General features: G+C 44.0%; 2 protein-coding genes across 2 annotated transcripts in view; one reads left to right on the top strand and one right to left on the bottom strand.

The window, feature by feature from the left end:
* Nucleotides 1-579: 579 nt before the first annotated feature.
* On the top strand, nucleotides 580-6,743 carry LOC104909392 (glycerophosphodiester phosphodiesterase domain-containing protein 4-like). Its single transcript, XM_010706145.3, has 4 exons — nucleotides 580-757; nucleotides 1,801-1,883; nucleotides 3,136-3,218; nucleotides 3,850-6,743. The coding sequence occupies exons 1-4, from the start codon at nucleotides 722-724 to the stop codon at nucleotides 3,879-3,881; spliced, it is 234 nt and encodes a 77-aa protein (XP_010704447.1). The 5' UTR covers nucleotides 580-721; the 3' UTR covers nucleotides 3,882-6,743.
* A 337-nt stretch (nucleotides 6,744-7,080) lies between these two features.
* Nucleotides 7,081-24,781, bottom strand: part of MYO7A (myosin VIIA) — a 31,112-nt gene continuing 13,411 nt past the window's right edge. The window contains exons 13-33 of the mRNA XM_019612314.2: nucleotides 23,305-23,424; nucleotides 22,419-22,592; nucleotides 21,807-22,034; nucleotides 20,865-21,035; nucleotides 19,793-19,910; nucleotides 19,387-19,513; nucleotides 19,113-19,282; nucleotides 18,818-19,008; nucleotides 18,150-18,274; nucleotides 17,303-17,460; nucleotides 16,402-16,555; nucleotides 16,111-16,266; nucleotides 15,802-15,907; nucleotides 14,201-14,314; nucleotides 13,066-13,153; nucleotides 12,758-12,864; nucleotides 11,871-12,056; nucleotides 10,994-11,110; nucleotides 10,051-10,134; nucleotides 9,467-9,586; nucleotides 7,081-8,480 (exon numbers count right to left, since the gene is read on the bottom strand). Coding sequence (XP_019467859.1) covers nucleotides 8,391-8,480; nucleotides 9,467-9,586; nucleotides 10,051-10,134; nucleotides 10,994-11,110; nucleotides 11,871-12,056; nucleotides 12,758-12,864; nucleotides 13,066-13,153; nucleotides 14,201-14,314; nucleotides 15,802-15,907; nucleotides 16,111-16,266; nucleotides 16,402-16,555; nucleotides 17,303-17,460; nucleotides 18,150-18,274; nucleotides 18,818-19,008; nucleotides 19,113-19,282; nucleotides 19,387-19,513; nucleotides 19,793-19,910; nucleotides 20,865-21,035; nucleotides 21,807-22,034; nucleotides 22,419-22,592; nucleotides 23,305-23,424 — 2,904 coding nt within the window. The 3' untranslated portion in view covers nucleotides 7,081-8,390. The remainder of the gene's footprint in view (nucleotides 8,481-9,466; nucleotides 9,587-10,050; nucleotides 10,135-10,993; nucleotides 11,111-11,870; nucleotides 12,057-12,757; nucleotides 12,865-13,065; nucleotides 13,154-14,200; nucleotides 14,315-15,801; nucleotides 15,908-16,110; nucleotides 16,267-16,401; nucleotides 16,556-17,302; nucleotides 17,461-18,149; nucleotides 18,275-18,817; nucleotides 19,009-19,112; nucleotides 19,283-19,386; nucleotides 19,514-19,792; nucleotides 19,911-20,864; nucleotides 21,036-21,806; nucleotides 22,035-22,418; nucleotides 22,593-23,304; nucleotides 23,425-24,781) is intronic.

A 24,781-nucleotide genomic window follows, 5' to 3' on the forward strand; every position in this document is an offset into this window, starting at 1 on the left:
AACCAAGCCTTAAAAGCCCACACTAAATATCTGACTTCTCCAACTCTTCTTTTGTAAATAAGACTTTTTGTCCTATTTATGGAAATATTGACATCTAATTAAAAATAATTGAAAGAAAAAACCGAACCCTTTCAATATTAATAATATTAATGTTTTCTTAATGATATATTCCCCAGAATTTAAAAGCCTAGGAAACAGCAGAATTTAAAATCCCCATCCCTGGAAGTGTTCAGTACCAGGTTGGATGGGGCTTTGGACAACCCAATCTATGGGATGTGTCCCTGTCCATGGTAGGGGTTGGAACTGAAGGGCTTTAGGGTCCCTTCCAACCCAAGTCATTCTATCAGTTATGACTGATTAATATGCCAGAAGGATAAACAAAGTTTTACTCTTTTAGACATGAATTACATTTGCCTGCAGCAGACCAGATAATCTGTATTAGTTAATTGTTATCAAATTGGCTGGTTGGGCTTCCTGTTTATTCCTTATTTAGGTCCTAAAGCAAATATTTCCTATACAGATTTGCCATATCTCCTTGATTCAGCCCAAAGGAAGTACTAACCTCCTTGCTTTTCTTAATGAAGGCAATTACCTCTTGGTCTTTTAAAGGAAATATGCTGAGGCAAACATCACCACCAATTTCTATGTGATCAATGAGCCCTGGCTCTTCTCCCTGGCCTGGTGCTCTGGGGCGCACTCTGTGACCACGAATGCTGTCCACATGCTGAAGAACCTCAGCCAGCCACTCTTCCTCATGGTAAGCAGTAGTCCTCTCTTGTTCCTGAGGTACAAAAGGGGGGTAGGATGTTCATGATTACCTTTAGAGCTCAAGGACCAATTCATTCACGAACTTAAGTCTGGTTCTTTTGAGCCATTGCAGCTACCATCATTCTCAACTCCTGTTATTTCATGGCCCGTAGAAAAGCACTCTGCTTGGTAGGACTTGGTGTCTGTGGAGGAAAGGAAAGAAAGCAAGTCCTAGTGACACTTATGTAAAGACAAAGGAAGGGGGCTTTGAGAGCACATGTGGTTATTGCATGGTTACTGCATGCCAATTTCAATTTCTGAGATTCTAAAGAACCTTACTGCACTCAGGAGTTCCTAATGACCAGTAACTCCTGCATTCCTTTTCAAACTTGGTCAGATGTCACAAACCAAAGGGAAAAAAGCATAGAGGCAACCCCTCCTTGCTAGGAGGAGCTTTTCATGTTGCTTTTCCATCCTCTACTTTGCCTTTGACGATTTGTAGGGCTGAGGAGTGCCATGTTCTCACCAGAGTCCCTGCATTGTACCACTTGGCATAACTAGTTTCACAGTCTTGAAGTGGCTTTTAAAATGCTACCATCTCTCATCCAGAAAACTAAATCATTTTCATCCCTTCTGAGGGTGGGTGAGGTCCAATCTGAGGGCAAATCGTAGGCTTAAAGCAGGAGCCACCCCAGCCCCTCAGTGGTATTCTCTCGAGGACAGTTTTGTGAGGAGCAACAGATGCCATCAATTGATACTAATGTTGTAGGGACAAACAAGGAGTCTCTGCTGTATTCACTGCAATGCAATCCAGTCTCCTTGGACACCCAAGGGATCAATTTTTACAAAGGATGATGGCTTGGCACCTGCACCCAATGGCAGGTGACCATTTCCAAATGCTTCCAACTGCTTTAAACACCTAAAGGATATCACTTCACATGCACACCAGGGAGCTGAATTGCCAAGGCCAAGCGGTGAGAAGGAGCTTGAGCAGCTTTTTTGCATGCTTCAGTATCCGTGGTGTTGAACATTTCCTCTGTTGTTCTCTTTCAGACACCACGGCAGTACAACATCATGTGGATCCTGACAGACCTGACCTCAGTGCTTCTCATCTCGCTCATCTTTGCTCTGCACTGGTAACTACTGAGTTCACAGAATCACAGAATATCCCGAGTTGGAAGGGACCCATGAGGATCGCTGTGTCCAACTCCTGGCTCCTCTGCCTTCTAACCTGATCTGCTGCCCTTGGCAGAGGAATGGAGGGATGCTTATGTTGTCCCGAAGGGTTAAAACTGCTCTTCTTCAGGAATTATTAAAAAACAAGCAAACAAACAAACAAGTGCCCTGAAAATCTCCAAAAACCTCTCCTGCTTGCTTTCCTGTTTTTCTTTCCTTTTTTGTCTACCTGAAGGATTCAAAATGGACATGGTGGGTTTAGAGTAGCAACAGAAATAAGTTTTCAAAGCTGATGGACTGAAAAAGGAATTGATTCTTCTATTCTTACTATTTAGATTAGGACTTCAGGTATTAGGACTTTAGACATTATGTGGAAAGCTCTCATTGTTCGTATTTGTGCCCTCCAAGTCTCTCTGTCTACACATGTCAAAGTCAATGAGAAAATCCATCCTCCCAGCTGAGAACACCTGAGTGTGCCCAGCACTGTGTTTTCTTTGCTTTAGTGCTGCCCATGACTTTATCTGTGATTACTGGGGAAACTTGGATCAGTGTTCTGGATGCATCATGGTTGGATCAGAAACCACTCACCCTGCTCTGCTTTCTGCAGTCCTGACCCAAATCTTGCTCTAGCATCTTTCACTTTGCTTCCAAGGCTGCAGGTTGCAGCAGATGGCTTGAAATGACCACACCCATGCAATACATTATTACCATCTCTAGATCTTCCCATCCCCATCTCCTCCAGGCTCCCTTCCATGTGCTTCTCCATGTTGTTGCATTTCTCAGGACCTTGCAGATGGTTCTGATCCATCCAAGAAGGCTCTTCTGGGCTGCCATTGCAGCAAGGGCTTTCCCAGTGCTTCTGGGAGCACGGGGCCATCAGGTGTGCCTGGGGGACCTGTGTGATCTGGCTTATCAGGTTCATGAGTCCACCGAACTCACAAATTTTAAATGTCTTTGTCTGCTTAGGAACCAGTGGCTGCAAAATAAGGACTGTAATCCCTTAAATCTTTCCTAGAAAACAAGGCTTAATCACAAAGTTGCCCTCAAAATGCTATTGCTCATGTGAAGTGTGAATACTTAAGCATCACCAGGCTCCCTTCTCACTAAAGACCTGAGCAAATCCCCAAATAACTGGGCAGTTCCAGCTCTAACAAAGGAGAATAAGGTGGCCAGGGCTACAGGGAGCTGACCCAGGCACTTTGCCCCTTGCAGGTGGCGAGAGCGGAGCTTCTCCTGCTGTGCCCATGAAGGTGACCCGATGCTGGAAAGTGGCACCTACAACAAGTTCAGGACAGGTGAGTGGGTGAGGAGGGGCAGGAGTTGGATTCTGCTTGGGGAGGTTTCTGTGGAGCATAGCCAATGGGTTGGTGCTGGTGCTCAGACAGGACTGAGCCCAGTGGGACCACCAACCTGGTCAGGGATGGAGCTTGAGGTTTTTAAGAGATGGATTTATACAACGAGAAAGGAGTTCAAGATACATCTTATCACTGTCTGCAAACATCTAATATACATTAGATGCTATATTCTATAATATGCATTAATAATATGTCTTGGAGATCGTGGAATCCTTAGAGTTGGAAGAGACCTTTAAAGGTCATCTAATCCAACTCCCCTACAACGAACAGGGACATGCACAGCTAGATCAGGTTGTCCAGAGCCTGATCCAGCCTCACCTTGAAAGTCTCCAGGGGCAGGGCATCCACCACATCTCTGGGCAACTCTAAGATGCCTCCACGCTCTAGGTTTCTGAACCAAAGAAGCAGACAGAATCACAGAATTACAGAATGGCCAGGGTTGGAAGGGACCTCAAGGATCATGAATCTCCAACCCCCAGAAAAATGACCCAACCCCATTTGCAAGCATTTAGGACCAAGCTGTCTTGGTATGTCAGTATTTCAATAGCTTACTGTATGTCCTCTTTTCCAGAGCTTAGCAACATGCCAACCGTCATGGCCTGATGTGAGCAGGGAGGATGCAGAGCTGCCATCTCACTGAGATCCAGAGATTGGAGCATCACTTGCTGACTCTTCCTGCAGTGCAAATCCAGCCTGCCAAGAGGGGCCAATGAGCTTCTATTAAGAAGGAGCCATTTGTCATCATGGTCCCGATGGAGAGGAGCACTGAGTTCTCTCCCTGCTTTCCTCATCATCTCATGCCTGGCAGGGATCCCAAGGGTGAAGGGAAGCACACATGGGATTGCAGCTAGAGAGGTTAAACCTCTAGGAGTACCCATGTAGTAGCCACCATTTCTCTTTGAGACTTTTGGCATCTCAGAGGGTAATCAATCTGAGCACTCTCTGGTCCTCCTTGTCCTTGGTTGCCCACGTTTCCCCAGTCCCCATAGCCCCTTTCTCCTCATGGGTCTTTTCCAGCCCAAGAGCACACCAGCCCCACCATGATGGTCAGGTGCTGGTGGATGGTTCAGCAGGGTCTGTAATATTCCTTAATACAGACGGGCAGGTTTTTCTTTTCATTCCTTTAGTCCTTCCATTAGTCAAAATGGGACAGCCTCCTCACCCTGACTTTCAGTGAGGGAGTATTCCCCAAGAATGCAAAAGGAGTTTTTGGTGCCTTGGCCAAGTAATTACCAGGACTACGACAAAGATCACAACACTTTTCTTCATTTTGTTGCATGTGAACTGGTTCCACCAAATGTCCTGTCTTCTTTTCCCCTGTGGAAGATCTTTATACCTGCTCTGTATCCTGGGATTTATTTCAGTTTTCATTTCTCCCAGTGGCTTCTGGCACACGGGGAAGGAAAACCATACTCTGCTCTGCAAAGGAAAGCTGAGCATCTCCCAGGTTTAAGCCATAAATTTCTACTTGAACAGTTAATAAGAACACTTTTTAACAATTATTATTATTTTGTAAATTGCAAGTGCAGCTTTAAATACATTTTGGCTCTCCTATCCTCTTTTGTTCTTATTCCAGCAGACAAGGAAAGGGGAAGAACATAGTAATCTTCACCAAAATCAGACTACAGGCAACTTTTCATATATAAGCCTCATTCAGCAGAATGTTTTTGCTAAATAAACCTATATCACAAGTGAAATGTGAATGGGAAGTGCGAGGTTTCAAACTTAACACTGCTGAGAAGGGCTGAACTTTTCCAAGTTTGAAATTTTCAAGTATTTTGGAGGCTAGAAATGCAAAAAGACACTAGCTTCCTCTGAAGAGAGCTAAAGGATTGCTGTAGAACAGCTCCAGATCTATAGAACATGCAGAGGATGCTGATGATGGTGTTAAATCCCCTCCTCGTACTCTGCACCCATAGCTGGTTCAGCGCTTTTGTAGGTACCACCCAGGTGCAGATGCATGAGCAGAAAAATGAGAGCTGAAAGTGTTTGGACTGGGTGGTGGTGTGCTCCATGGGGTGCTCCAGGTAAGGGATGTGGTTGGGACAGGCTGTGGTCCCTCAACTGTTGTGGTCTCCTCAGTGTGTCCCAGGCTGACCCATAACAGTCATCCTGAGCTCTGTTGTGTCTCAGCTACACAGCTATTTTTGTTGCTTTCCAGCTAGCACAGCCTGGTAACACCATTAAGCATGTGGCTGGTGGTCTGAATTCCGCACAGAAACTTTTCATACAAGCATAGAGTCATTATGGTTGGAAAAGACCTCTAAGATCACCAAGCCCAACCCAAGTCCAACACTCACCATGCCCACTATCCATGTCCCTCAGTGTCATTGTCACATCTCCATAGTTTTTAACATCTCCAAGGATGGTGACTCTACCACCACTCTGGGCAGCCTGTGCCAGTGCATTACTGCTCTGATATTTTTCCTAATACCAACTTGAAGTTCTCCTGGTGCAACTTAAGGTCATTACCTCTTGTTCTCTAGACCCAGCTCTTCCTATATCCAGAGATTCAGCTCAAAATTTGCCTTTCTGGAGGATCCAGGCCTTATCTTAGAGGATGAACAGTGGAAACTCCCAAGGCTCCCAAGCGGGTTTTGCCCAAAGAGATTTCATTTATCATAGAATCATACAATCAGAAAGGTTGGAAAAGACCTCCATGATGATCATGTCCAATCGTCAGCCCATCACTACCATGCTCATTAAATGATGTCCTTAAATGCCAAAGCACACTGATGACATGCTCCCCATCGCTGGATATTCTCTCCAGGAGTCCCACTACACAAAGAGAAGTCCTTTCCCTAATGAGAGAGAGCCCTGATCCCATTCTTCCACCCCTGGAGGTACCACAACCACACAGTGCAGAACAGCCTCCCACATATCACTTTATGCCTTTTAATTAGAGTATTTCACTTGGACATATGTTTTTGCATGTTACATTGTTTGATGTAAATACAAAGAGGCCAGCAGATGCTAATACATATGACACACAGGCACACACACACAGAGTCCCAGCACCCCCAAAATGATAGGGTGTATGGGAGGCCAACAGGGCTGTGAATGAGGGGACAAAGGAGTTCTGAGGGGGAGAACTCCCCAGGACAACACTAAAAAACATTTCTACAATTTGTACTGAGCTTGTGGGGAGAGGCAAAGATGGCAGGAAACTCAAGAAAGTTGTGGTGGTGGTGGTAAGAATGATGAAAGCTTGTCGAGGAGTGAGTGGGATCCTTGGGCCAGCCAGATCACGGCAGCTAGGGAGGGAGGAGGAGCATTGGAGATGGTTGTTGGGGAGACAAGGCTCCTTAGCTGGTGTTACCATGATCCCATCAACAAAGTGCCACAGGCAGGGACAGGGTGAAGGAAGGAGATCTCTGGCAGCTCTGTCCAGTGAGTGGATGTCTCCATGCAGCATTTTGTTTGCTTTGGGGGAGAAACCAAGGTCCAATGTCGCTGCTGCATCCCAGCCACATGCTTTTACTCCTTGTGGTTCAACAAGCAGTGCCATGGTGTTGAGGAACAGCCCAGCTGAGCTCCAACACAATTGGTACCGTACAATATTGACTTCTATGAGTGCAGCCAAGCTCAGTCCAATGCACAGGACCAAGAGAGTTCTCCCACATCTACTGGGAGCCACTCAGCATTAGTGAGAACAGCATCAGATCTTGGTGGATACTTCTCATATCTCCTGATACCATGCGCCCAGGCACCTGATCCTTCGAAGCCTGGATTTTGGAAAGGCACCCCATGCTCCTTCCCCTCTGTTCTCCCACACACAGTGTGGGTTAGCCTCCTCTCTGCTGGCAGGTCCCATCTCCGGTCCAGCTGCTCCACACTGCATGCTGGGTGGAAGATGAGACAAGCACCCAGCAGACGAGTATGGTCAACCAAAGACAGAGAAAAGCCCACTGAGACCAAGGGCCTGCCCTGCCTGTGAGTGGTTCAGGCTCCAGCTGGGCTTGGTAGAGAGCCATTTTATACAGTGACACACACAAAAGCACAATAAAATCATTAGTTAATCATTAGCTGTTTCCAGTGTTGATGTCCAAGTCCCTGTTAAGGTCAGAATCATTTCTGCACATGAGCTTGGCCATAGTCTTCCTAGAGTAAGAACTCTAAAGCCCCCACATCCATATTGAAGCTTGTGGAAAAGATCCTCCCAAGGTTAATTTGTCTGAACATGAGGCAAAAGGAGGTAACTCATCTTCCATGCTTCACTTCCAGCAGAGCTCTTAACTGGGACAGATGTGCCTTAGATGCTGGCAGTCATGTTTCCAGGGGAATTCTTGGATGAGGGATTGTCCTGCAGGTTGCCCTCAGCCCCAAGGCATTGTCCAGATATCGGCACAAAATGCAACATTTCTTTCTTTTTAATATTTTAAAAAATAAATAGAAGAAGAAACAAAACTTTAAAATTTGTTCGTTAAATATTTCCAGCATTGCACAGACAGCACTTTAATATTCTAACATGTTCAATCAGTGGTTTGTTTATTCTGATTCCTAGTTAAAATGTGCTCCTCCCAGCCTGCTTTCTCTTTCTGTCCTTGAGAACACAGCATATTCTTTTTTAATATCAAAAAACAAGCCCTGCAGTGTTCATTGGACACTTCTCCAGGATGGATTGGGTCTTTGCTACTTGTTTTCAAATCTAAAATGTCCATAAGCTCACCAAAAGGCATTAGCATCCCAATTGTTGTCTCGTCACTTAAAAAAAACAAACACAACACAAACCAAACCAAACCAAGCCACACACACACACACAAATCCTCTTCCCAGAGCCTTTGTGATGCCAGCCATTGGGTTCAGGCAAACCTCCTGCCAGAGTCTTTTTGCTCAAGTCATTGTTTGTGAGCAGTGTTGTCCTCTGGAATTCTTTGAGGTCCAGGTGTAGTCGGGATGGAGAGGAAGGATGGGAAGTCAGAGATAGTCATCTTCACTGGAAGGGGTGGTGGGATTGGAGCCCTCAAGGTCAGAGTCCAGCGAGCTCCCTGATGGTGTTCGGCTCATCTTCCACATCTGGGAGGCAAAGGTTCTCCCCCAGCTGCATGGGTATCCCACAGCCCTCAGCTGGTGAATTAGCCCCATGACCACATGCCAGTGGCTTCTTGCAGTTCACTTGCTACCCTTTGCACTCCTCTGTTTGCTCATGGCTGTTAGCATCTGGCTGATGTACGAGGTCAGAAGATCATCCATCTTGTAGCCCTGGTGAAGAGAGAGAAGTTCTTACATGTCCTTATAGAAAAACTTAGTCTCTGGCTTATTCCTCATCAGCACACGCTATATGTTACCGGGTGTACTTCCCCCTCTTTTTTCCCCTCTTTTCCACCATTCTCCTTGGATGTCAGGACCCTGACACAAGGATAAAAGGCCAAAGTATTTGCAGTGTGAAACACTCTCAGGATGCTACTGATGTTCAGAGCTTTGGAAAGGGAGTAGATTTTCAAGTGGGCAATGATAAACAGGATGTCCAAAATTAATAACAATAAACCTGGCAGAAATTTTTATCCTTCATTCTTTGGGTTTAAGATTTGCTAGGCAGTTTTTTTTGTTGTTATTGTGACTGTTAGTATGGACAAGATTGACAAAAGACCTTCGTAAAAGTACACCCCTTGAGCCCACATCTGCTTTCATAGAATCATAAAAGCTGGAAAAGACCACTAAAACCATCTTGTCCAACCCCAACCCATCCCCACCACGCTCACTAACTATGTCCCTCAGTGCCACATCTTCATGGTTCTTGAACAACTCCAGGGATGGTGACTCCACCACCTCCCTGGGCAGCCTCCTACTGTAAGATGTTAAGCTTTTCACTCTTATGGCATGGAGAAGAATCCCATGCTCATGGAGTGGCAATGCCCAAGCACCTCAGGTTTGCCTATAACTTGGATGATGAACCCAATGAGAGCCCTGGTAAAACCTTGCATGAATGCACAGGCGGAGGTGAGACCTTACATACCTGACACATCCCAATACTTGATGTCTAACCCACATTTAAAAAAGGTGTTATGGAGATAGTAACCTTACGGTGCTGAAATGCAGAAGAAACAAACAACTATGGGGGCTCATTTACGAGACCACCTGCAACTCAAGAGAATCTCTGAGACACAGCTTACTGGAAGCAATTAATTTTGGCCTGCCAATGTCAGAATTTGCTCTAACTGTGTGCCATAATCTTTGATCCTCCTTACCAGGGATGTCTCACAGAGCAGCTTGCTTCCCCTCACAAGGTTGCCGATTGTTATATGGAAGTACGTGTTGCCACTGCTCCAGTTGGAGATCTTGGTGAAGGGATGAGTGATGAGAATATCCTGATGGGAACACAAGGCTGACAGTTAACACACAAGAGCCTCAACTTTTATGAAGGTCCTGGGGGCCTTCCATGTTCTCTTTCCTTCAAAGCACACTGAGGATGTCTGTTGAAATAAGACTATACCACGGCCTCATAGGAACAGCACTGAGGTGCAAGACTGTGGATCCTCCAGTGCTTGTGGAGGTTGGCTGTTCTGGAAAAACCATGTGGCTGGTGGAAGTACCTAGTAGGAACTCATGTACTCCAGCTCCAGTCCTAATGTCTGTGAAAAGATTAAGGAAGGAGTATGTATATTCTCCATTTACAGGGCTCAAAGAGTTGCTGCTCTCAATTCTTCTTCCCCAGGATCTTTTCTGGCTATTCAGTTGTTCAAACTAGGCTTAATGAGATCTCCTGTATCTCTAAATAACACAGCCTTTGGGCTGTTGGCTCAAGGGCATCTGGTGAAGACTTCAGTCTTACCTTGGTTTTGGGATCGATGAGACTGACTCCATGTTTATTGATGGCAATTAGAAGGATTTCTGGATAATTTGGCTCTGTAGTTTGCTGTTGGAAATGAGATGAGGTGAGTTGATCAGGGGAAGTGTCAAGCAAAATCATTTCCTTTTTCCTCTGTCTATCCTCTCCTGCCAGCACCTGCTGGCTCATTAACTGCTATCCAGATAATGATTTAAAGATAAACATAGAAACCTTTAAGGTATTAGACGTAATTAGCAAGGGCTGTCATAATTACAGATCTCCTATGTACCTGATATTTGTGTGAGCTACAGAGAGTATGAAGTTCCTTGCTCCTCTTCAACATCTCCAAAAGTCAAGCTATCCCACCATTGGAAAAGAAGAGCTGGGGCAGGATGGCAAAGCCCCAGACTTACTATCTTCTACGCAGTCCCTTTGTCTGGGACTCTGCTCCTCCTCTTGACTGCTGCTGTGGATCCTTTGGCCAAAACTAAACTGTTCTGTCCTTTTCTGATCTTTACTTTCAGTTTAATTAGTGCTGGTAAACACTTCTTCCAGCCCTTTGCCAGCATGGGATGTACTCCCGGATTTGGTCCGTGGTGTTTGCAGACACATCATGTGGAAAACTGCATGTTCCCTTTTTCCCCTCACAAAACAGAATGGCTCTTGCCTCTTCGGCTGTACAGCTGTGAGGACAGACCCAAAGATGACTGAGATACAGTGGTGCTCTACAGTGTCTCAGTATTGTAGAGAGATAAGGCAGCCACAAATTACTTTATCAGCCCTTTACTGATGGAGAATCTCACATTCTTTCTCTGTCTCATCAGAGTAGTCCCAGTCCAGTTCAGCCCAGATACTGGGACAACCCTGCATGCCTGGAACCTCCCCATGATAGGACCTTCTGAACTTGGCCCAAAGCTGTCAGGAAAACTCCAAGAAGGGCAAGTACCTTCACTTCAAAAAATGCTGATCCAAATGTAGGCCACTTGAAGATAATCTTTAGGAAGGCAAGCTTGGCTTCTTCTCTTGTTTTGCCTGCATGCTTATTGTAGTATGCCACAATGGACTGCAACAGAGAAGACAGTAGAACTGGAGAGTCTGCATTGTCTAGTACCATGAAATTCTCCAGGGAAGGAGCATCATGCCACGAACGTGGACTATACTACCAGAAATCATAACTGCTTCACATAGTAATTTGGCTTTCCTTGAGATCCATTAACAAACCACAGTGTATGATAAACCTACAAACAGTTCTCTCTGCACTAAATTCTAACCTACAGAGTGTTTTTTGGCAAGTTTTGGGATAGCCACCAAGAAGATAGCTAGAGAAGTTATACAAGTGTTGATTCCAGTCTCTGCACCAATGAATGCTTCCACTGGATGGTCACTGGAACAAAACCTGGAACCAAAGTCGGTTCTCCTTTCTTTGATGAGCCATGTTGGTAACTCTACTGTAGGGACTGTAAGTTTTGATCTCCAATTTATGAAGCAGAGGGGACAGAGGGACTTTCTACTGAAGAAACCAACAAATTGTTGGTTGGATACATGGTTGAGTTCGAATTCTAGGAAAGAGAAAATACTTATAAGAATGTTTCTTGTCAGAGAGACATCTCTAATTTTCTATGTTCTAGACTAGCCCATCCAAACACACATGTACAATTCCTCCTCTTGGTGCTGATGGGGAGCCGTGCTCTGCTAAGGCCCAAGAAGGACCACAGGTCACTCATTCTGGCAACACCACTTCAATGCTGAACATCAGACAAGTGACACAAGATGATGGGCTTCCCCAAGCCTAGACTGACATATGAATAAAGTTGCTGTTTTACCCGTTTCCAGTCATCTGGAGAGAGCTGGCGGACAAGGTCCTGAGGCACCAGCTCCTTCAGGAGCTTAGGGATGCTGGGGAAATAGGACTTGTCATCCTCAAATTTTACTCGATAGATGAGAGCTGCCAGCTGCAGGACTTCTTCCCGTGTACACTTGTGGTAACCACGTAGATACTTTGGTAACTCCTGTATAGGGGAGACAGCAATTCAGCGATGGTGACCCCAGACCTTCAGTCTCTGCTGGTAAATGGAGGTTGTCTAAAGATCTCTGATCTAAAAAAGCCTCCAGTAATATAGCACAGGGTGGTCCTTTTACTAGATAACTTATGTGTGTATCTACGTGTTCACCCTCCATGTCACCGGACATCCACCATTACCAGAAGATGTTTGAAAAATTGTTATATAATAAGAAACTATTAAAGCATTAGGGGATACGGTCATATTGGGAAAACTGCTTGATCAAGGCAGGAACACAGGGAACATATATGTGTTTGCATTTGTTTACAAGAGAGCTTTGTGACATGCAGGTGTATAAAAAAAAATTCATGGCTTTTGGGGCCATCATAGCTCATCTCCAAGAATGGAAGAGCACACAATCTTCAGAATGCTTCTGAATTTGGCCTCCCTGCTGAGGCTGCTAGCAGGACATACTCTCCCACTTCTTGCTACTTGCTCAAAAATATCTGGCACATTTCCCAGCTGAAGAGGCTACCTAAAACGCATGAAGGCCACTCCTTGCCATGCAACCCAACTGCTCTTTGTAGCTCTCTGTTTAAGGTAGAATTTTGTTCTGTTTAATGCAAGTCTTCATCTTCACACAGTCAGTCTTTCAATTCCATCTTAAAACCTCCTAAAGTCTGCACTGCTATTTCAGATTCCTAGAGTACCTGATAATAGTGGAAGATTGAATCTGCCATTGAATCCTTTCCAGGCGTTGTGTTGGTCCACAGCTTTTTCATGAAGAACACTTGGTAGGTGAGGGAAGGCACTATACCTGCACAAAGGAAGCAGGGAGCAGATATCAGAACAATGCTGTGAGCACCAGACAGACCATCTCCTCATCTCCCAGGTGATGTCAGCACAGCCACAGCAATGGCCCAATGGGTGTGACGAATGGCAGTCAGCCTCCTTTGAAAGGACTAGAGGGCTCAAGTACGACTGTGTGTGACCCACAATGGAGAAAAGACACTGTTACCATCTTTTGCTGGTCTTGCTTTCTTTATCCAGTCCGTCAGATGTCTCACAAAGTCAAAGAAGAAATCTCCCTCGGGCACACTTATGACCTGTGGGCATAGTACATGGTTATGAAGACCAAGTAAGCAGCAAGAGGCCACTGGCTCTGTACTGCCCCACCTCCTGTTATTGTTGCTCACTGCTTTGTCTCAGTTAGACTTCTGGACTACAGACTGTTGATGTCAGAAAGACACCACTCTAATTTCCCCCATTACTCCTTATTGTGGCTTCCTGTTTTCCTGGAGCAATTAATTTCCCTCCATAATGACTATCTCTACAGATTTATTCCAGTTGCCCAAGGCATCTCTACGCCTGCACATTTTTCTTAGTTCATTATCACAGAATTGTAGAGTTGAGTTGGGAAGGACTTTAAAGTTCAGCTAATTTGAACCCTCTACTGTGGGCTGGTTGCTCCCCACCAGCTCAAGCTGCCCAGGGCCCCATCCAACCTGGGCTTGAGCACCTCAAGAGATGGGGCACCGCAGCTCTCTGAGCAGCCTGTGCCAGTGCCTCCACTGCCTTCTATGTGAAAAATTTCCCCCTAACACCTAATTTAATCTTTTATGAACTCATCTTAACAATAGGCTTGGGTTTTTCTACCTCTTTCCTCTGTGAGATCCTGCACATAGAATGGTACTGGTTGGGTCCCTAAATCAGCAAGGACACTGCAGTGTTATCATCAGGTATTAAAGCCATCTGTTCTTAACACAGGAGACCTTTCCCTTTTAGGATGATAGTTGTAACCATGGCTATAATACTCAAAATCTCACCTGTAACAGGTTAGATCTGACTTAGAAATGCTGCACTACTTGCAGAGGAATTAATCTTATTCGTGGGGCTACAGAGTTGGAAGGGACCATTAAAGGTCATCTAGATCAACCCTCCTGCAATGAACAGAGACGTGCACAAGCTAGATCAGGTTGTTCAGAGCCTGGTCTAGCCTGACTTTGAATGTATCCAAGGACAAGACTTCAAACACCACATCTCTGGGCAATCTGATTCATAGCTCTGGCTCCAGCAGTGCACACCTACTGAGTCTCTGGAAATGAAGCATTGAGTGCTTTGGCACTACCACAATGTGAGTGTGAGTCGCTCACCTTGTCAGAGATCTTGACAAAGAGGCTGAAGCCTTCAGAGGACTTTAGGAGCAATCTGTTAGAGATGTTCTGGCAGAAATCCTTTGCTTTTGTGCTAGACTCCACCTCAAATGCCTACAAAGAAAGGAAGAACATTATCATTGCTACCTCAAGATTAATTTTATGCTGCCTTTAAGGAACTCTAAGTTCAGATGTATGAAGAGATTTAGGTGCACAACACCAGTGAAAACAGAGACGTGGACTGTGGCTTTGCACATGGGAAGGCACATTTATAGAAGTTCAGCCATACTATTGGTGAAATGTGGTCATTCAGGATACTACATCTACACTCTCTGCTGACTTCTGTGGAGCTTCCAAGGTAAAGAGATTTTCTCTGATCCATTTGTAACATCTCAGACCTATTTGTCTGCAGGAAAGAGAGACCTTCAGGCTGATCTTCAGTTGTTTCTTCACTGATGATATCTCTCCATTTTCCAGTTTCTGAGCTATTCTTAGAATTTTCAGTGACTCGGTTTTCTCTGGCCACTTAAGGAGATTCATTTCACAGCAGTTCAAAGAATTTAGACCTCTACCCACCACGTGCATGACCTTGTTAGCCTGAACCACCAGGACCCATGTTCTACATCTCGTAAGTCTGAGAAAGATGCATGTTGTACCATAGTGACAAGGCTTCGTCAGCCCACTTGGATGACTTCCATTGTCAAAGGGACTACATCCAAGTACAGAAGTTCTCTCTGCCTCCTTCTCCTGGCTCTCACACAGATGTATGTGCAAAAGCATTGTCATGCCTCTTACTGGTCATATACAAAAAAATCCCAAAACTCAGAGTGATGAGAAGTCCCAGTAGATCTCTTAAAATACCTGTAACAGACAAACATGGGCATACATAGCTACTGTTCACATCCTCCCATGGATATGAACTGTTTTTCACATGAATTCCTTTGGAAATGCAAGGATTCAGGTGTACCTTAGGGCATGATGGAAGAGAGCAAGCTTCACTGCAATACCAGTCAGTAACATGAGACAGCAGTATCTGCAAGAGGATGCCTATCTGCTTCCAGCAACAATATCACTACCTGCCTTATTTGTGTATAAGATGCTTAATGAGAGGTTTCTGAGTGCAGGTATCATGATTTCTGTGTCATCTCAGTTCAGAAGAATGAGGAATAATTGCATTTTCTTGCTTGACAGCTCCCTGCTCTGTCACTGGAAGCCACAGCAGAGTGCCTGCCTAGGCATAGCTTGGTGGATTGCATATTCTAGTCCAGGTTCTAAGTAACTGATGGTCAAAGTTTGTGAATCACTGAGAAAGAGGATGGAGATGAACAAATCATGTCCTCTCTTGATAAGATCATGTTATAAAATCTCCTGTGAGAGACAACTCTGCACCCATGTCTTGAAAAGGTAAATTGTAGGAAATCAGACCCATAAGCTTCAGTCTCCTATCCTGGCAAGAGTGGATTTTCCTGACACTGCTCTGGTTCAGACACTTGTGGGAAGGCTGAATTTTTCTGCATTAGAATGAATCTCTTCTGAGATTTTAGTAAGAATTTGGACAGCCATCCTGACAAAAATCAAGAATTTCTTTCTATCCCACTTACCTCATCAGTATCATCAGGAAAGTAAACCTTGTGAAAAATTTGGGTGGTTTTGTGTTGAATGGCTTCCACTTCTACAAGATGGGGAGGATACTTTCTGGACCCATTCCTGCAAAACAGGAGGAGGCAGGTGCCACGGAATAAGCAATGTTGTCCACCAGACACACTTTTTATTAGTCTTGGTTGAATGAAGAGAGGGGCTGTGAGATTTCACTGTCCCTCCAATCACCAGAATATCTCCTACTTATTGTTTCTCATACATATTTGGATGTTGTGACATGGTCAGGATTAGGAGGTCTTTTGGTGTTGTACCTTAGGGCTTTCTGGAGTCTCTGGATGCAGTCTGATGCCAATGGATGATGTTTCCGGGACTGAAGAAACCTCTGGACATGGGGCAGGAGGATGTTACTTGGAGGGAAAAGGCCTGTGCACAACCACAACAGCTCCCAGCCTTTCTCCTCACTGTACCTAAAATAGGAGAGATACAGAACAGAAAAAGTAACTCATGGCATGGATGCACTAGAAGGGAGGAAAAATGCTCCAGACCTGCTATGCCCAACACAGGCTAGTGTCTCTGGGACAAGCAAAACAGACAAGTCTTACTTGATGTGGTTGTCAGTGAGCTGTTTCAGGGTCTGGCAGTAGATTTCATCCTTCAGAGGCTCGGCTTTCAAGGCACCTTCAAAGATTTGGTCTGTCAGCTCATTGACTGAGCGGGTCCTTTTGGATGGGTAGTCACCCATATACTTCAGCACTGGTGAGAGGCAGGAGTTAAGGATTAGCTAACTGGGAGGTTTGGAGAACCCCTTCTGTTGATGATATGGTAAAAGACAACCTACACTTGACTACAGAAGTGGCTGTGATAGTAGCAGTAGTGGTAACAGCATTAGTACCAGGCTTATACCAATAGAACTGTTCAAATTATAAAGTCCGGATCCTAGAGAAAAGCCCACCAAAATACAGAGGCCATTTCCACAGTTTGGATCTATGCTTGCACTCTGCCTACCTCCATGCTATCTTTATTCTGACAAGTAGAGATATTCAGGTATCAAACCCTGTTCCTGAGGTCATGAGAACTTGTTTGCATCCACACTGGTTACGTCTACACCCTTTATAGCAGATGCATCTTGGAAAGTTGAAGTAAGCCAAAACAGAACTGTTGAGTTAACCACTAAGCAGTGTGTACCAGAAAGGCTCAATAGTTTAGTGGTTTAGTGGGCATGGTGAGGATGGGTTGACAGTTGGACTAGATGATCTCAGTGGTCTTTTCCATGATTCTATAATCAATTCAATAATTCTTGCTCCCTGTACCTCAGATCTCAAGAATGCTTGAATACAGATGCCAGAATCAGATCCATCTCCAAGTCTGTGACACAGCCCCCTAAGAGGGGACAGAACGCTTTCTATGGGCTTCACTTGTATCCCTGAAGAGACTGATCACCCCTTTGTCTGTCAGACTTGTTGTCCTCTTGTCCAAGGCCTGCACCAGGCAGTAAAAGGATATCAATGAAGGCCATGCAAGCTTCTTGGGACAGCTCCTCACTACCCAGGATCTTCTTCAACAAGGGCTGTTTGATGGGCTCCCGGGTGTAACACCACAGCTTGTCCTTCCCACGGCTCTTGGTGATCATAACTCTGCTCAGGGTGTGCTTAGGCGGAGGCCTGGTGGCAAAGGCAAAGCAAGGTAATAGTAGAGAGGTTACACAGATGAAAGGGACAGTCTGTGGCCTGAGTTCCACCTGGAAGATTATTCACAATACCTCACTAATGAACTCTTAAACCAAATGGGAATTTACATTTTAGCAAGTATACAGCTCCAGTTCTACCCAAACCATAGCCATTTTGACTTTTCTAGGGCTCAGAAAAGTCTGTTTAGGACCCTACTTAAGCACTGATACCTAAACAAACTTTTCTAACAAAAAAAAACCCCTTCTAATCACAAGAGGAAAGATGATGACGGTGGGGAGATGGGCAGTAATGATGAAAGAATATTGCCTAGCCAAACAAGCCCACCAGGATGACAATATCCTAGAGGACTTGGTCTGCCTCTTTGGACTGTCAGCCCCTGTGAGCAGAAAGGGCAGATCTGGGGTCAGTCTGGTAGGCTACATGAAGCTGTGGTGCATGCTTTGGAGCTGAGATGAAAATGTCCCCACCTAATTCATAAAACCCTGTCTGTGGAACACTTGTAACTCATGCCATGGCCTAAACTGGAAGCTGTTGTTGTACAATCACACAAGAGGATAAGATAGTTACAGTCTTTTCCAGTGGCCAAAAAATTACTGATTCCCAAGCTATGTGGAGATGGATTTCTACTCCTGTATATTTTGAAGATGGTTGAAAAAAATCACCTAAAATAATCATAGGAAAATTCTTCCAAGGTGTATGGCTTCACTCTCTCTTCGCTGTCTGAAATTGCCATCTGGGAGGTTCTGATAACATCTTGTCGTTGGTCAGGGGTCATTGTGACCAGTGCCTGTGGGATGAAAAGTTGTCTGTCAACTCATTTGCTTGATGCAATATATAGGAAGCAGATACAAAATGAAGAGACTGGCAATGAGTGAGTAAAAATAACCCACTAATTTTAGCCAATAGACAGTAAGAACTGTAAAACTGCCATTTCTCTGTGCCACTCTTTGTCACTAATACAAAGAATAACAAATGTTTCCATAGTAGGGATTGTTTTCTAATGAAGAGAATGTGCTTTGGAACCTACTGCTCTATGAATGCATGTGGTGGTTTCTTCTAACCCTAAATGAAAAGGAATTGTGCCAGCTGGAAAGATGTGAAAGGATTCATGGATATGCCAATTCATAATCTCATGGTTTTCAAAGTGATGAGAGTAGAAGAAAGACTAAGATACTATTACAGTAAATCACTTGTACCTTAGAAAACGTCACCTCTCTCAGCCACACTGGTCCACATTATTGTCAGAAAGACTCTCTTAAAACCAAAGTCAGAAAGACTTTGGCCTCCTCAGGCTTTGCATCAAGTATTGCTATTCTGTAAGACAGCTTACCACAATCTCCAGGGGAGGCATGGTGACAGTAGGCAAGACGTAGACAGAATCTGTTGGGAAATCCCCTTTCTGCTTGGTTCGTTCATTGAATCCATTTGCCCACCCTGAATTCATCACATGTTCTCCTGTGTCTTGATCAAGAACTATGAGATCTCCTTTGAGGAAGCTGAGGAACCCAGATTCTTCTCCCACTACAAGAAAAACAACCATTAGTTTGTATGATTTTTTTTTTCCAAGTATTTTTGGAGTAATTAATATGCCTATGCATTTACTTACCTTCTTTACTTTTACTTACCAGGGTTTGGGTTGTCTTGAAGAGTGACCACATACTTGGATCTTTTTCTTAATCCCTCAAGGAATGTCACTACCAGGTCCCGGATATCCTCTGCATTGTTGGAGGTGAAAGTGTATTCATCTGCTTTAATGGTGGCCAAGGTGAAACTCTGCCCTTGCAGCTTTCCTCCTCTGGGATATGTTTTTATAGGAGATATAAACAGGAAATATAATGGTATCAAAAGTCAAAGTCAAGAAAAAGACTGTTTTAGGGGTAGAACATTAGCTAAGTTTACCTGCTGCTTGACACAGCTGTGATCTCTGGAAAAGAGAGCTCCAAGAGAACCTGCTCCTGTTCATCCACAAAGTACACCCCTGTCCAATTGACAGCCACAATCACATCATTTTTAGGTAGGCTTGGCCCTAGATTGAAGGCAAGACATACAATCAGTTCTTTAAGGGTACGACATAGAAAATATCTGTGTTTCAAAGAAGGATGCAATAACAAAAATCAGTTATTTATAATAATGGAAATAATGGCAGACTCATGGCTTGAGCCATTGCTAATGAGGATGCACCAAAAAGCAAAGTATTCAAAACATCACCCGATGACCCATTAGGTCTTGTCTGTGGAGTCCCTAATTCTTCTACCTTTTGCTTTTGACCATCTCACCCATCCCAGCATGTGTTCTATTGACTCACCTGAGAATTTGAAGGCTTCATAAAACCGAGAAAACAGCAAAGGCCACTTGAAACGTGCAAAATCCACCACCTCTTCCTTGACTTTTCTGGGATCTGTTCTCTTCTGAGTATAAATTCCCTACCAACAAAGCAAGCCATAAGCAACACGAAGCACAAACCAACTTATATCTCAGAAAGAGAGCAAAAAATACAATTCCATGAAACTCATTCAGTCCATGACATCTGAAGATCTTGGAACCAATATTTAAATCTTGATGATGCTAAGGCCCAAAGTCCTACAGGAACAATGGAGAAGCTGGAGAAATTCCTAGCAAAATTCTAGTTCCCCCTTCAGAAATAATTAGACTCGGAAAAGTCTGGGCAAGCATCCAGAGTGACAAAGCTGGGTGTGATCATCTCAACTGGCTTTGGGTTTCTCTAACATAAATGTCTGCCTATTAGCTTGACAGTCCTTTAGCTGGAAGTAGATATTTGACAGCCCTTAAGCACAAGCATCTAGCTTCATTTAGGACATCTTTCGAAACCTGAGACTTTTATATGTAGCTGAGAGGCTGGTGGAGGGCCTAAGATTCCTGGAGCAGGAATATCCCAAGCATCTCTGTTCAGGCAACAGAACTGAGCCCCTGGGTTTCCACTGAGAGTGACAGGAAGTGAGACTTAACACAGATGGAGATGCTTGCATTTAGATATCTTAATCTGAGGTGGAATCCTGTCTTTAAATAAATGCCAGTCCTCGTGCCAGCAAGTCAGGGAGGTTACGCAGCACCTGGTACAATAACATCCTGGTTTTGATTGGGGTCAGAAACTGCCACTGTAATAGAATCAATAATGCCACAGACTCATGTGCCAGAAATGAAACACCAGAAAAGGCAGAGTGCATCTCTGCAGGTTGTCTTCTTGCATCAAAAGCAGTGGTAAAGTTATTAGACATGATTAGTGCAAAGCACGTCCTTTGCCTTTGCTTTAATTTCAGTTGCAGCCAAGATTTGAGCTGTAGTGTCTGGCATATTTAAAAGGCACATGAAGCTACTGAAACATATCTTGGCCATTACCAGATGATTTATCATCTTACCTTTTTATGTGCAGCTATAATGAGCTGAGCCCATTTCTCCACTGTTTTTGATGCAGTGATCTCTCTGTCTGGGATGTAGGATGGAATTAGATTTAGCAGCCTTTCCAGTACCATTTCTGACCCATAGTCCACATAATACTGCTGGGAAGCCAGTTCTGCCAGGTCTTCTTCCTGTGAAATCCACACATGATAAAAGAGCCAATGTTAATGCAATAAAGATGGGAAAAGATGCTTTAGTTCCTATAGTGCCTGGTCTTTACTAGTTCAAAGGAGAGCAATTAGGTGCTAAGAAAGAAGAATATCTTCAGTTTGACACCTGGATAATTTTAAACAGAAGCAAGACAAAATGCACTGGACATTTTCAGAGATTTTAATGTCTTTTGAGAAGCTCACTTCAGTGACACTGGAACAGTAACTGCTCAGGGACATGATTAAGCAGAGAGTTGTTAGGGTAGAATGGCTAAGTTGCGGTTGGACTTGATGATCTTTAAGGTCTTTTCCAACCTGAGCAATTTTATGAATTTTGTATGCTCACAGAGACTCTAGAGACATGGGTTTCTGCTTCCAACATCCCTTCAGCGCTGGGTTTGTACTGCATAGCACAGCTGTATGTAATTGTCTGTCTTTTGCCTAAAGCTTAGCAGAATTCACCAAACAGAGATCTGACCTGGTGGACTGGTTACAGCATTCCTGTAGCCCTTCAAACTGGGGGTGATAGATGAGGTGACATTCACTCTCTGATCCAAAAATCCACAGGGAATGGTACTCACACAGCCCATAGGAGAATCTGATCCTTCTCCAGCCAAAAGGATCTGATTCCTGTAGCTTCTGTTTCCTAAGTGCATACCCTAATAACCTAGCAGGTACCCAGGGAGGAAGATTTCTTACTCCATTTAGGGACGTATGTTGATCAGACCAGTAACTGTTGAGGAGGACACTTGCCTTGTCGCACCGGTACTCCCCAAACTTCACCCCTCGGACAATCTGTTGGTAAATGAGATTGGTGGCCACATTGTCCTCACTTGGGTTGTGCCAAGGAGTGAAGATCTCCTTCCTGAAGAAGAGCCGCCATGGTGCGTTGCGCTCCTGTGCTCCTTGCTCCTTGGCATACTGCTCACACTGGGACACAGCATCCATCACATGGTCATTGCCACTCCCCAGGGAAGAAACCTAAGCAACGTGGAGGGAAAAGGTGAAATTCATCTGACATCTCTAGGTAGAGATGTCTATGTGCGAAGAACCTCCGGAGGATTTCTGGAGGGATTTTGCAGGTTTATGGTCCAGTCTCCTGCTTGGAGCACGTCCATCTTGGATCAGGTTGCTCCATGCCCTCTGTTTTGAATATGTTCAAGAAGGGAGATTTCATAGTCTCTCTGCAAAAACTACTCCAGCGTAAGCCTTCTCATTCTGTAAAAATCATACATGCATATATACATTTTTCTTTCTGATCTTTTGACTGGCCATGTCTTCCTTCCCCCCTGGAAGATATGTGACAGCAAGGAGAATCTCCCTTTTCTTGTATAGGGCTAGTCAAAAGCATTAATTATAACTTACCTTGTCAAAAAGTGCGATGTAAAGTGAAAAGCCAAATCGGTCCTTCAGGCTGATTTTGTCAGCCAATGAATTACAGAGCTCTTTAGCAGTGGTTGCAGAATCTGTCAGCAGTGTTTTTGTTGTCCCATCCATAAATGTGACAGGCAGCATGATTGGTTTCTTGGACTTGGTTGCCTAATGGATTAAAGTCAGACTTTATGATGGCATTCAAATTCTAGGTTATTTACCTATGTACTCTTCCCCCCAGCAATGGTAGCTGTTTTTTTAATCCCTAATTCCACTAATTGGCTATATTTCAATGCTACCATAGCATTCTCAACTGGATAATGTATGGTCAGTCACTGGAAACACTGAAAAAACTGTTTCTTGTATACAATACATTCAATCATTGAAGTATTTAAATCCAACCAGGCTCAGGAATGCTCCTGGGCACTAAAACACAACCATCTGTGCTAGTAAATCAGCACAGAAAATGAGCAAATATTGCATAAACTGGGCTTATTCTGACTACAGCTGCTCCTGAAGAAGCTTGGGCAGCTGTGATGTTCCAAGGACATTCTCAGTAGGCAGTTTGCCTGCAGCCACTTTCAGCTGGAAGAATTCCTAGCATACATGGGGGTTTGTTGGCATCGATGTCTAAGAGCATTCTCAAATGCATTTAATTTAAAAATACTGATGTAGGCAAAGGCTATGATCTTCAGTATGCCTTGGAGCAAGGCCAGGATGCAAGAGGAATGTAATATATTGTAAATACCTGAAAATTCTTGAGAGAAATAGGCATTTTGTCATGATGCTTTCTGCTCTGCCAGAGCTGTGGTTCCCATGACAGTGAAAGCATCCAACCCTGAGCCCCAGTAGCCTTTGGAGGGTATGGAGGGGCTCATACCTGCAGTTCCAGCCAGCTTGGTGGCTGTGTCCTTGTCCCATTGGCAAACGTCCGCCGCAGCCTCTCTTCACAGTAGGGAGCATAACCAGGAGGGCCTCCATTGATAAAGTTCCTTAAGTACTGTTTGCAGCAGGGAACACATTGTTTAGACCATTATACTATTGAATATAGGACAAAATGATGGGAGTGAATGAAAAAGACCTATAAATAATGATCATGGAAAACTGTAAGCAAGCATCACTCAAAACACTTAGCTGATAATAGAAAACATATTTCACAATTATGTTAAACAGGTGTTTCCTTAGTTGGATTTTAAACTTTATTTTATTGGACCCTAAGCCAAAATTTGAAGTACTTCACCATATGTTAAAAATACTTTGCTTAGAAAATGAAATCCAATGACTTCTGCAGTTTGAGAGATACACTTAAAAGCATTACATAAATGTCTTGGCTAAACTTATAGCTAAGACTAAGAGCTCTGTAAATCAAAGAAAAGTGCAAAGGACTGGGGTGCTGTGTCTTGAACCATGCTTAGCATAAGAGATGATGAAGGTTTCTAATAGGATCCAAAGCATGACCTTCATATTTGGGAACAGAAAACATATTTAAGATTGCATCGTTATCACCTAAATCCATCTCAAAGTGTTCAATCCTTACTGACATATTCCAGGGTTGTGGAACAGCCTCCAGGCATAATTCTTTCTTGAAATTCTGTATCTTCTTTTTCTCATAATGTTGCTGTTATTAAAGTTAGGCCCCAAATGAAGGTTTCAGGAAAAAATTAATTAGGAATTTGATATCACATTCACTGTACACTCCCATTGCATAACAGAGTATAGAGAAGAAATGCTGAGAGATATTTACCCTTATTTGCTTCTTCTTCTGTTTAAATGATGAATAATTACTGCTAAATGAGTTATGAGGTTATGAGTATGATAGTAACATCCGGTGCTGACATGGCATTTATTTCCCAGTCCAGAACAGGCTGGACTAAGTGGTCTGGGTTGGTGCAGCTTCACAATGAAGCATTCACTGAATTCCATCAAACTTTGACTATCCCTTCGCTTTTCACAAAACAAAAAAGTGAGTCTGCATGGGAAAGGATGCTGCTGGGGGCAGAACCAACATTTAAGTGGGAGAATGTATTATCTTCAAACATAATGTTTTAAACCTGTGTCTATGATGTCCCTATGGATTACTACAGACACTTCAGAGGAGCGCCAGGACATGGGCCAAGTTATTGCAAGACTGGAGCTTAGAAATATAACCAGAGTGTGTGCAGCTGCAAGAGGTGTCCACATTCACACCCAAGGAGCCACAGTCACCAGAGCTGCCTATGGGGACAGAAAACGTTTGGGGAGAGATTCAGAGCAGGATTCTCATTCACGGTCTCAGAATCATCCTCTAGAGGAGTCTCTCTCTTTCCATGTACTATTAAGAGGAGACAAGTATCTGAAATTAGTTGGTATGAACACTC

The sequence above is a fragment of the Meleagris gallopavo genome, chromosome 1 (assembly GCF_000146605.3).
Source record: "Meleagris gallopavo isolate NT-WF06-2002-E0010 breed Aviagen turkey brand Nicholas breeding stock chromosome 1, Turkey_5.1, whole genome shotgun sequence".
In the NCBI taxonomy this organism is placed as follows: Eukaryota; Metazoa; Chordata; class Aves; order Galliformes; family Phasianidae; genus Meleagris; species Meleagris gallopavo.